This window comes from Falco peregrinus, chromosome 6 (genome assembly GCF_023634155.1).
Source record: "Falco peregrinus isolate bFalPer1 chromosome 6, bFalPer1.pri, whole genome shotgun sequence".
NCBI lineage: Eukaryota > Metazoa > Chordata > Aves > Falconiformes > Falconidae > Falco > Falco peregrinus.
In genome coordinates, this window is record NC_073726.1 from 21,886,161 (window position 1) to 21,898,523 (window position 12,363).

A 12,363-nucleotide genomic window follows, 5' to 3' on the forward strand; every position below is an offset into this window, starting at 1 on the left:
CTGGTGTCCCTGGCGCTGAGCCAGGCTGGCTGCTGTGCCGGGGTGTGAGTCCTCTGGCTTTGGGATGTGCTGCGAGCATCCCTAGGGATTTCAGGTGGGCAGCAAGCCAGGGCACATGCTGAAATCCAACTTGGCGGTTTTCTGCGAGCGCCTCAGCAGTGTTGATCCTGCGTGCAGGGAGCCGGTATCTGATGGGAACAGGGTGATCCCCGCCACCCTCTCTCTGCCTGGCTGGGACCCTGGCTTGGTGGCTGGAGCTGGCCCTGCTGATGTCGTGGGTGGCTTGGGGTCTTGTACAGGAATGGAGCTGTTGAGAAACCTTGGGGTTTTTGCAGAGTGGGGTGATATCAGTTCCTGTAATTGTCAGGTCCAAGGAGGAGAGATCCGATTTGGTGGTCTGTCATTTTTGGGGGATTCTCCCAGCAGTTTTTTCCACATGGGTTTATTTGTCTGACCTCAATGAAGTCACTTGGCTGAGGTTGCCAGCCAGGCGCAGGGTGTGGCCAGCCCATCGCAGGTGCCTGCCAGTAAAGGTCTTAGCATCACAGTAGGTGTAAGCATCCACTTGGAGCATGGTCCTTGCTCAGCACTCTTGTAAGCCTTGCCGAAGCTGTGCCAAGCAGCTCAGGTGGTTAAAGCCTTCATGCTGAGAGCTGTGTCCCTCTTGGCCGGCTGGCTGTAGGCACATTCCCCCTGAGGCTGCCCCAGGGCAGTGCCAGTGCCAGCTTTTCCCTGCCTGCATCCTTCTGTGCTGTGCCAGAAGCTGTGTGGAGCCCTTGGGGTGCTGTGGGCATGGTGCCCTCCTAAATGTGGGGGTCCCCCTGTGGCAGTGGGGAGCGATGGGGCTGCCAGGGCCCTGGGAGGTGGGTGCGATGGGATGGGACAGGACTGCCCAGTGTAGCTGTGCTCCTGGCTCTGAGTGCTCAGCAGCCAAAGCAGCAGGGGGAGATGGCCCAGCTGGGCTCATCTGACAGGTCAGCACAGGGAGTAAAATCCTGATCTGCCAAGTCCCTTGTGTTACCCGCCACACTGGGATCACCCTGTGTTCAGTTGTGCTGTGCTCTGAAGGAAGGGATGGGATGTTTGATGGTTACCACTGGGAAAGTGCAGGGTGCAGAGCTTGGTTCCATCCTGCATCTCCAAGCAGGAAACTTGGGGCAGCTCCTGCCTCTGCCAGGCCCATGAGAAATCGTGCCCTGCAGTGCTGAGCTTCCCATACCCTGCCTGGGGCAGGACCCGTCCCTGGAAGCCTGCCTGTCCACGCAGCTTCAGATGCCTGCACGCTCAGCTTCATCACCTCTTGCCTCCCCAGCCTCCCGGCTGCTGGGGCTAGGGTACCCCCTGTAACCCCTCTGCCTCCCCACAGGTGCTGTCGGGCTGTGCTATCATCGTCCGTGGGCAGCCCCGAGGCGGGCCGCCGCCTGAGCGCCAGATCAACCTCAGCAACATCCGTGCCGGGAACCTTGCCCGCCGTGCTGCTGCAGGCCAGCCGGATGCCAAGGACACCCCGGACGAGGTGGGTGCCTCCCATGAGCGGTGTCACGCAGTTCTCCTGCCATGGGGGTTGTGGACTGAGCTGGGTGGGGGCCCTCCGGACTGCTGGCCCAGCTCTGCAGACCACAGCACCCTTGGCTCTGCCATCACAAGTGGCATTGCCCTTTCTCAGACCTGCTGCTGCCATCCCATGAGGTGCAGGCAGCTCCTTCCTTGCCAATGCTGCCCCTCTGCCCAGCGCGGGGACACGTGGCTGCTGTGGCTGTGGGTTACGGGATGAAACAGTCCCTTCAGTCATCCTTTTGAGAGATCCTTTCCATGTTCCAGCCCCTCAGTGTGGATTTTGGGGCAGACTTCTCTTTCCTCACACTGCAATGGTTGCACACATGCCCAGCAGGCGTGCTGTGGGGGTGCTGCTTTGGCAGATGGGGTGCAGACAGGTCTGCCGGTACTGGCACGCAGGGCACAGTGATTGGGAGCAATGGGTTTGTGTCAGAGGGAGCACAGCCCCGGCCACCCATCCTCCCAGCCCCGGGGGTGGTGCAGAGCGCTGGCAGCTAATTGCTCTCCTTGGGGAGTTTGTCTTCTAAACACTGCTTCAGCCTTTAAATGTCAGTCTTTTAAAAAATTATGCCTGTCAGGTTTGCTAATTGTTTATGAGCACGTCATGTTCTCTCCTCCGGACCGTGTTCCCACCCACCTGCTGCGGTGGAGCGGGGCTGAGCTCGCCAGGGCTCCGGTGCATTCCTGCTGTGGTGCAGGGAGGTGCTGGGGGGATGCAGGAGCCTGTTCCTCCCCGCCCAGCACGGCTGGTCCTGCTTTGCTGCTTCACCACGGGCACCCATGCAGCCTTGGGTAGGAGCCGGGGGAGCCCCTGCCCTGTCCCTGAGAGCTGGGGCTGGGCCAGCCCCCCGACGTTGCTGCAGCTCCAGCCCTGCTCCCTCTGCCCCAGGAGCTTTCCTGGGCTTGGCTGGCTGGGTCTGGCTGTACCTGGGGACTGTGAGGCCAGCTGGAAAACCAACAGTGACCTCTTTTTGGGGGGGGACAGAGGGGAAAAGTGGAGGTACTTCCCATGCGGAGTAGCAGGGTTTATTCCTCTGCAAGCTCATGGGCTGCAAATAGCCTCTAGCACAGCCCTGGGCTAATGCAGCACATGTGGAGGGGAGTGTGAGCCCCCGGGGTGGGGAGGCTCTGGGCTTCCCCAGCTGCATTTGACCCATTGACTCACCTCGACTTCTTTCCCTCCAGCCCTGGGGGTTCCCAGCTCGTGAGTTCCTGCGGAAGAAGCTGATCGGGAAGGAGGTCTGCTTTACCGTGGAGTACAAGACACCGCAGGGCCGGGAGTACGGGATGGTGTACTTGGGGAAAGGTGAGCACAAAGGGGTCCCTTGGGCACTTGAAGGGCTGGTGGGGAGGATGCAGTGAGGTTTGCGGTGTGTGCAGTGCTTGCAGCCGGAGCTAGCCCAAGTGGGTGGGCTGGGATGCGGTGTTGGCAGCAGGAGGATGCATGCCTGCTTTTCAGTGGAGCTCCAGCTTTGGGAGGGGAGAGATGCCCGGTAGTGGTCCCGGCTGCCTGTGGGGCTGTGCAGAGCCAGAGCGTGACTGTGCTTGCTGCCTCTGGTTGATGCACTGCAGCATGTGGACACAAGCCATGGCGTTATGTGAGTTCCCTCAGGTTTCCCCATGCCATTCTTTTTGGCGTCATAAATCTCTTGCTCATCTCTGGCTGATTGGAATCTCTCAAAAGGAACCAGCTTTGTGGCTCCTGAGGATGCGGCGGAGGGCTGGGAGCAAAGCCTGGCCCAGCCACTCAGCCCAAACGCTGTGCGATGCCTGCAGCCTGTGCTGCCCCTGGCCTGGAGCAGCTTGGGGCAGGGTGGCCCTTTTGGTGCTGGCACAGGTGGGCTTAGGCTCTGGTTAAGTCCCCTCTCACAGTGAGCATGACACCGGACTGTACTCTGCCAGGTGCCATGTCCTCTCTGCCAATGACCCTGGCCAAATTTGGTTCCAGCTGTGCTGGTGGATGAGTTTTTGGGCTCTTGCTCCCTGTGGTTAGCCCCAGCCATTGCTTGGTCTGGTGAGAGTAATGGTGAGAGCAAGTGGCTGAGAGGTTACAGTGTCCTGCTGCTGGCTTCTGGACCGCGCTGCTCTGCTGGGCTTAGCTCATGGTTGGATATCTCAAGCCCTCAATGTTCAAGGAGGATGAGATCTGCTCAGCGTGGGTGGGCTCCTGGGAAGCAGGTGCTCACCAGGACCCAGCTTGTCCTCTAGTGCCACTGGGCTCAGGGTTACCGGGGTAGATGGATGTACCAGCTCAGCACAGGGGCAAGAGATGCACAGAGTGAACCACATACCTCTGTGCTCAGTGTGGAGCCGGGACAGCTCCACAAGTGGGATATTTGGGATACGACCAGGGTACAGGTCAGTCTCATCCCTGGTGCCCTGGAAGCCTCCTCTCCCATGAGAGGCTCAGTGGGGTAACTCGTTGCAGTTGGGGAAGGAAGGGAGGACCAGGCTTGTGCAAGGGGCTGTAAAGGAGCTCAGGGGCTACTGAATTTTGGGTGTGCATCCTCTGGGGTAGCTCCAGTACAGACTGGGAGCTCAGGTGCTCTCGGCCCCATGTCCCTGCAGACTCTGCTGCTTGTGGCTTGGCTGTGCAGGGCTGGGCTGGAGAGGCTGAGCAGGTGTCGTGAGGCATCTTTGTCTCCAGTTATGTCCCCTGGCATCACTATGGCACTCGGAGCTTTTCCTGTGGTGCAAGCAGGAGCTTGGTTCGAAGAGCAAACGGCTGGGACTTGCTCACCGCCACAGACAGGGCTTGTCCTGAGGCAGCATGGCGTGAACAGAGCAAGGGGGGGTTGCATGGAGGCGCAGGGATAAAGGAGCTGGCCCGTAATGTGCAGGGAGAGGCTCCCTCTGGGTCTGTGGCAGGAGTTGCCAGTGCCTCTGGCTGGGCAAGATGAGGATTGCCAACCGTCAGCTCCACTGCATGGCGAGAGAGCCCAGCATCGCTGCTGGCTCCTGGCTCCCTGCTGCAGAGGCTCAGCAGGTGCATTGGTGGCCATGCAGCTCCCTGGGGAGGCTGAAGCTCTCTCCTCAGAGGTTTTCTGACTCAACTGGATGTGGCCAGGGTGGGCAGTAGCCCTGCTTAGACCCCCTTTCCACCTGCACATCATCGCTGCTGCAAGGACAACCCAGGGCTAGATTCCCATTGCTGCTGCATCCTGGTGCATTCCAGCCAGCACCTCCTGTGTCCCTGTGGGGGTCCCCCTCCAGTGTGGAACCGTGAGACCCCCACGGTCCCCAGACTGTGAAAAACGGGAGCAGAACCCTACGTGCTGCCATGATGAACCTGTCCCCTGAGACTGCGAGTAACTAGGTATCAAAGCTGCCTCTGTGCTCATTCCTGAGCTTCCAGTTTGCTCATCGGCTGGGGGTCTGGGAAGCCCTTTGGGATGGTGATCCCCTCCTCAGAGAGTAGCTGCTCCTTGCTGCTTTCCCGCCCCATGAGCTGTCCTTTAGCAGGAAGCATGGCAGGTCCTGACAGTGCATTGTACAACAAATCGACCTTGAAAGGGGTTTTGTTGTTCTGCAACACTGCGATCAGTGAAGTGCTCCCTTTCAGTCATCTGCAGCCTTGTTGTCTGCCACATTAAGGGCTCTTATGCTGTGCCTCCTGCGTAGGTGTCGTCCTTATTCTTAAATCCCAGGCTGTCACATCGCGGAGGTGAGAAACGAAGCATAAAATGTTTCCTGATGAAGTTTGTCAAGGTTTAAATACTATTAATGCGGAAACGTTGCGACACCTTCCCTGGCAGCGATGCAGTAACTGTCTGCGGCTCTGGGCTTTGGAGGAGTGGGGGCTTTGGAAGGGTAGGAGCTTTGGGAGGGGTAGGGGCTTGTCATTGCTTGCTGGTGGTAGCCAAGCTGGAGCGGAGGTGCTGTGGAAGGGGGCACTGGCTGGAACCCCTCCCTGGCCACCTCACACTGCTGCTTAGGGCTGTACAACTCTGCTCCCTCCCTTCTGCATGGGCAGCTGGAAGATTTTGCCCAAATATTCCTCTTTATCTGCTCTCCCTGGCCCAGGATCCCCCCAGACCATGGCATTTGTCCCCCACCTTCCCAGGGACTCTGGCTTCTGGTAACTGTGGAAACCTCCATGTTTTTGCAGAGGAAGGATGTCTTGTGCTGAGGGACCTGTCACAGGCCATACTGGCAGCACAACCTTCGTTGGAAATCCAGAGAGCCCCTTTGGTGCTGGGAGGGCATTGCCTGCCTCCTTGGGGACCTGAGGATGTCCCCTTCCCACGGAGGTGGTCCTGGGTGATGCCAAGCCTTGCAGCCCAGTAGTGCATCAGAGCAATGCGCCACCTTCCCACTTGCTTTTCCCTGGTCTGCGGGAAAGGGTGTCCCCAGGACAGCCCTGGACTGCTCTGCTCAATGCATCACAAAGGCTGCATGCTGCAGGGACGCTGGGCTAGTGACAGGAGCATTTTGTTCCCGGGTTGCTCTGGCATTTGTTAGCTGGAATTGTTCTGGGAATGCTTTCCAGAACAGAGGTCTGCGTGCTGATGGCTTGTCTTACTGACTCCTCTCTCCACAGACACAAGCGGCGAGAACATTGCTGAGTCCCTCGTGGCTGAAGGGCTGGCCTCCCGCCGGGAAGGGATCCGAGCCAACAAGTACGTATGTGGCTGCATTCCTGTGCTGCCCCGGTGAGCCCATGCTGTGCATCCGCACTGATTCTCTGCAGTTATTTACCTGGGCACAGAGCTGTTGGGTTCCTTGGCTTGGGCCGGGTACCAGCCCCTGCTTCTCATCTCTCTGTGGTGCCTGGGCTTCACAGGTGTCGGTGTCCCAGCACAGTGACCCTGTTTTCTTTGGGCTGGTGAGGGGCTGGGGTATGAGAGCCTGGTGTCGTCTTGCCTTGGATGCTGAAGTACCAGAGCTGTGGCCCTGGGTTGCAGAGTAGAAAAACTTCTGAAGCTCTTGGTTGCTGGAAGATGATGCCTGGCATAGAGCTGAGGTGTTTTCATTCACGCTAGAGAGGTGGTGGTGTGGTGTTCCTGCCCCTTGTCCTACATCTGGGTGGTGTGATGCCTGTGCTGATGCCACTGGAGGTGATGCCAGTGCTTTGCCCTGGCCCCGTTGCATCCCAGAGTAAGGGAAAAGCCTGGCATCAGCTGTGTATGGCCCCAGGCGCTGAGTATCCTGTCCCAGGGGTGTGAGTTGTTTCTGTGGTGCTGCTATAAATACCGGTGGTACGCTATTTCCATCCCTATGCCTGCTGGGCTGGAAGCTTGCTGTGTTTCTTCCTAAAACTGTTCCTGGCGCACTTGGATGCTTTCCACCCGGCGTTTTTGGTAATGCAGCCTGTAAACAGGTATGATGAGTAAACAGAGCGAGCATTGCCAAGAGCATGGATGGGTTGTTTTATACCCAGGCTTGCCAGGGCTGAAGCCTTGAGTGCTGGTGGATCCTGCTTGCTGCCTGCCTGGGGACGCAGTCCCTGTCCCATGCCCTTGGGAAGCATGCTGATGGGCTCTGGGTGCTGCTGGCAGAGTTTAGCGGCTCTGCTTTAGCATGGTTGGGGACCACTGCGGGGCAGTGATGCCAGAGAGAGGCACAAAAGCTGCTGCAGCTGTGCTGGAGGGGCTGCAGAAGCCACCAGCCTGTGGGGCTGTTGGGGCTGGAGATGAGAATCTGGTGGGGGAGTGTGTGCAGCACTGGTGGTGGAGCCTGGCGAGGACCAGCAGTGTTTGTAGGATGAAGGGGGTTCAGCCAGAGCTGGCTGTCATTGCCCTGTCCTGGTTCTGTGCCTCCCACTTGCCTTTTGAGCTGCAGAGGTGGAGCGAAGGAGGAAAGCCTCCGCCTGCCAGTCTGATGGGGTTTTTGCACTGACTTTCTCTTGCTTCCTGTTGGAAATGTCCCCCTGGGACCGTGCTGTGACTTGTGCCAAAGGGGGACCGTGAGCCCACGCAAGGCTGGTTGTGAGCAGCCAGGCTGTGTTGGCTGCCACTGCTCGTGGCTGTGCAGCTGCGACCACCGAAGGAAGCTGTGCCTGCACGGCCATAGGGATGGCCCTTAGCCCGCCGGGGCTGGTGCTTCCCCAGGCACCTGGAAAACAGGGTGATGAGCCAGGCAGGACCTCAGCCCTGACTTGGTTCCTCTGTGCTCATCTCTGCTTTCCAGCCAGCCTTCCCCAGGAAAGCCCCCTCGCCTGGCTTCACTGCAGGCTTGCGTTGGCTGTGGCCACTCCACTGACCCCGTGGGAGGACGGTCGTGTGGCAGCGCAGCTGAGGAGAGCAGAGCCGCCCCACTCCTACTGTGTGGGGACCCCCTTGCTCCAGCCAGAGAGGTGGCTGAGGTCCCCTGTGTATTTGCTGCCTGGGACTTTCAGGTGCTTCTGGACTGGCCTGTTGTGCCAGAGGGAAGGAAATTGGGGTGCAGGTTGGGTGCTGTTGTCCGCTACTTGTGCTGGGGTGACTTGGGCAGTCCCATTGGGACCTTCTGGTGGCTTTGAGCTCCTGGGGTTCTGCTGCTTTGCTCCTTCAACTTCCTCCTGCAAGTGCACCCAGCGGGCAGCATGCCTGGTGGGGCCGGTCACCCTGACCCCCATGGTGACAGTGCAGGAACAGGACATGCAGCCTCTGAGGCTGGGCGATGCTGCTGCCATGAGCTCCATCACCAGTGTGACGGGGCTGATGCAGCAGCACAGTTAGCACAGGACTGAGCTTCCTGCAGTTAAATGTCGCCTGCAGCGTGTTGCTGCTCCGCATTTGCTCTCCTAATTCAAAGGGTATGTTAATTAATGGGTGCATGAGGTGACTCTCAGCCCCTCGCTTATCAGCTACTTGAGTAGAGTGCTTCTGCAGTGAATCTGAGATTCATCAGGTTGCAGCTCTGCCTGAAGCTGAAGAATGCTATGAAAATATCACCAAATTTGTTTGAGTTAGGACCGTGCACAGCAGGGCTGGCCGCCAGTGCTGGGAAGCAGCTGTTGCTGCACTCTGCCTTTGGCAGCCACCTGTGCCTGCAGGACTGGGGACAGCTGTGGTTTGGTATGGCACATGAGCCGTGTACCTGGGTTTGTCGTTCCTCTTCTCCCAAAGCATGCTCTTGCCGTGCTGGGTCCCTGTCTCCCTGAGGCTGCCTTTCTATCGTGGGGCACAAAAGCAGCCTCAGAGGGTTGTCTTGGGAGGTTTAGCCCATGCTATCAGAGGCGGTGCTTCTAGCAGGGGGTATTCGGACATCGATGGTGCAGCCTCTGTGCTGTGGTGCTGGAGAAACTTAGTTTGATTTACTGGTTGTTGCTGTCAGCGGTACAAAGCATTGCTCACCAGCTCACCCAGGCGGTACCTTTTCTAAATGTAAGTGATTAAATCACTAAAGCATCCAGAAAAGCGCCTGAAGATGGACGTTCCTGGTGATAAAACATGCAGGAGCCAGCAGCGTCCTTTGTGCCCGGAGCCCAGCCTCACCCCCATCTCATCCTGTCCTTGCAGCCCCGAGCAGAGCAGGCTGGCGGAGCTGGAAGAGCAGGCCAAGAGTGCCAAGAAGGGGATGTGGAGTGAGGGGACAGGCTCCCACACTATCAGAGATCTCAAGTATACAATCGAAAACCCCCGACACTTCGTGGACTCCATGCACCAGAAGCCAGTCAATGGTAAGCTGGCACCAACTCTGGCCTTCACTGCCGGGTGCCGGGGTCGCCCCTGCCCTCCATCCTCTGCTGTCCACCTGTGGCCTTGGGAGCTGGCTGCCTGCAGGGTGCTGTACCCAGCACCCTCTGTGGCTCCCAATGAGCCCCTCCTCTGCAGGACCAACCTCTCTGCTTTTGCTCTGCAGCCATCATAGAGCACGTCCGGGATGGTAGCGTGGTGAGAGCCCTCCTCCTCCCTGATTACTACCTGGTCACCGTCATGCTCTCGGGGATCAAGGTGAGGCTTGGCCCCTGGCAGGCATGCTCATCAGTCCTCTTTGCAGCAAGTTCCCTCCTGAATTTGCGCTATCGTTCGTTGTGCATCCTCCTCTGAGCCCCCTAGCACTGGTGCAGGGGCTGCACCGGTACCTGCCTGCTGCCCCAGCTGCCAGGCTCATGAGGCCGGGGCAGGGAGGGATGGAGGCCGGGATACAGCTGCATCATTGCCTGCTGTGTCGTCCTGCACGCACCTTCCCGTAACAAGCTGCTTGCAGTTCATAGTTGTGTGTGTGCCAGTGCGGGGTGTCACTGCGGGGATGGGAGCAGGTTTAGGTTAGGCAGGTACCAGCTCTGTGCTGCCAGGTCTGTCGGCAGCCTGAGCTTTGTGCTGTCGGACACCCTGCAGGGATCTCCTGGTCGCTGGGTCAGCGGCCGTCCGTGCTTTGCTGGCATCGAGGTGACCACTGGTGCATGGACCAGAGAGCTCGGCTCCCCCGCTGTGCCAGGAGGCTGATGCCAAGGGCTGGGGGCTCCTGGGGTGTCTGGGGCAGAGCATCCCTGCCTGCCTCCGCTCCCTCTCATGCTGCTGTTGCTGAAGCACCAGAGCCTTCCCCCCTTCCCTCCTTGCCTGTCTGATGCAGTGTGGATGCACCCTGGGTGCAGTTATGCTGGGAGGTGGTCCCCGTGTCCTGGTTTGATCCCAGTGGTGTTTGTCAGGGCGGTTAAAGGGCTGTGTCAGTGCAATGTGGCACAAAAGCATCGGTGTGCAGACCCCAGCGCGCAGCCCCCCGGCCTGTCTCCCAGAAGCTACAGCTGGAGCACAGGGGCTGCATGCAGCCTCCCTCCCTCCCCAGGGAGGTTCCCACCCCCTTGCTGAGGCTTTAGGTGCCAGCCCGTGCCCTGACTGTTCCCCCTCTGCCGCAGTGCCCCACATTCAAGCGGGAGGCGGATGCCCCTGAAGTCCCTGAGCCGTTTGCAGCCGAAGCGAAGTTCTTCACAGAGTCACGGCTGCTGCAGAGGGACGTACAGATCGTCCTGGAGAGCTGCCACAACCAGAACATCCTGGGCACCATCCTGCACCCGGCAAGTGGGACTGACAGTGGCAAGGGGTGGGAGAGGGTCCCAGTGGGCTGGCAGACTGTTGATCATCACTTGCTGGAGATGCTCAAGGTGGTCACAAGGTCCTGGTGCCTCTGGTGGCAGCTCAGGGTAGCTGGGAGTTGTGGGCTCTTTAGTTGTGGATATGGGAGACCATGGTCCATCTGAGCAGCCCGCAAGGAGCAGTGGGTATTGCTGAGGAGGTCACCAGTAGCCCTGGGGGCACCAAGTGTGGTGGCCAGACCTTGCAGGGCTCTCTGAGGACCTGTGACATCTAAGGGGCTGAGTGGGGAAAGTGAGCCCCACCTCACAGCGGGGCAGGGATATGCCAGCTCTCCTTGGGGACACAGGGGTAGATGCTGATGCTGCATCCCCTGCCGCTGAGCGTGTGCCTCCTCCCCTTCCCTGCAGAACGGGAACATCACCGAGCTCTTGCTGAAGGAGGGCTTTGCCCGCTGTGTGGACTGGTCCATCGCTGTCTACACCCGTGGCGCTGACAAGCTGCGTGCAGCTGAAAGGTGAGTCTGGTGCTGGGGTGCTTGTGCTCTGAGCTGCACCTGTAGGGTGCCTGGGGTGACTCCAGCCCCCTCTCCCCATCTACATGTGGGGTACCCCCACTGCTCTCCTGGGTGGGAGGTAGGTGTGATCTTCCCTTGCAAGCTTGCGCCAGCCCCACTGTCTCTGCCAGGGTTTTGTGGGACAATTTAGCATATGGCACAGTCGTCCCTTCTGGGGATGCCAGCCTGGGCATCATGTCTGTCACCCCCTCCTGCCAGGTTCGCCAAAGAGCGCAAGTTGAGGATCTGGAGGGACTATGTGGCCCCCACGGCAAACTTGGATCAGAAGGACAAGCAGTTTGTTGCTAAGGTGAGTGGGTGGCAGGGCAGGGGACGGGGCAGGTAGGCTCTGCCTGTGCTGGGGCAGGGTGCCTGGTGGTGGGTGCTTGGACAGACCCCAGAGGGTTGTGCTTGAGCTACATCCCTGCCATGGACTGTCCAGTGCACGCTGGGATCTTGGGCAGGCCTGGGATGGGAAGAGGGGAAACAAAGCAGAAGGGAGGGGAAGGGGCCACGGTTCATGGGGATGGGCTGGTGGGTGCCCTGGGGCTTCACTCTGGCTGATGGTGTCATGGAGATGCTCTCGCCCTGCGTGCCAAAGGCTGTTTGGGCTCGGCAGAGACTTGCTTCCCTCTAATGCTTACGTTTCCAGTGTGGTGTCAGATCCCGGGGGCTGCTGGTGTGGAACTGTGGGGCTCCGTGGGCAGAGCCCCTGGCTGCAGGCTCCAGGGCCTTGCTAGCCCCGTGCATGAGAGCAGCTCCAGGGATGCCCCAGTGCCACAGTGCCAGGGTTCCTGGCACACAGAAACCGTGCCTACCCCTGCACTGGCCTGGTTCAGAGTGCACAGCCGGTGGAGAAGGGAGGATGTGAGGGAAGCTGTGTGGGGCTGACCTGGTGCCCCTGTCCCAGGTGGGCATCCCTGCGGAGGGGCATCTCGCCTGGGCAGGGCTGGCTGGGGCAGTGGGCTGCGGCAGGGTCCGGGCACCGCTGTGGAGGAGCCGGGGGTAGCAGCCCGCTAGGTGGCGCTGCTGGCTCGCCCAGCGCAGCAGCTGTAGCCAAGGGGGCTTCTGTTCTGGTGGAAATCCTGAGAAATGTGCAACAACCAGATTTCTTAGAAAGTCAGCTTAACCCCTGTGCTTCCCCCTGTGCTCGGGTTTGAGCCTGCCCTGGAGCATCCTTCCAGCTGCTTCATCCCTGCTGGGGTCATGCTTGGACACCCCTGCTTTGCAGGCATGGGGGAAAGCCTGGCTGCTCTGGGGGGGCTGCTCCTTCCCTGCCTTGAGGGGGCTGCC

General features: G+C 59.5%; 1 protein-coding gene across 1 annotated transcript in view; it reads left to right on the plus strand.

Annotated features, from left to right (window-relative positions):
* The window catches only part of SND1 (staphylococcal nuclease and tudor domain containing 1), a 128,908-nt gene that overhangs the window by 2,987 nt on the left and 113,558 nt on the right, over window positions 1–12,363 (plus strand). The window contains exons 2-9 of the mRNA XM_055807921.1: window positions 1,367–1,516; window positions 2,743–2,863; window positions 6,098–6,176; window positions 9,000–9,160; window positions 9,343–9,434; window positions 10,340–10,498; window positions 10,925–11,031; window positions 11,290–11,380. Coding sequence (XP_055663896.1) covers window positions 1,367–1,516; window positions 2,743–2,863; window positions 6,098–6,176; window positions 9,000–9,160; window positions 9,343–9,434; window positions 10,340–10,498; window positions 10,925–11,031; window positions 11,290–11,380 — 960 coding nt within the window. The remainder of the gene's footprint in view (window positions 1–1,366; window positions 1,517–2,742; window positions 2,864–6,097; window positions 6,177–8,999; window positions 9,161–9,342; window positions 9,435–10,339; window positions 10,499–10,924; window positions 11,032–11,289; window positions 11,381–12,363) is intronic.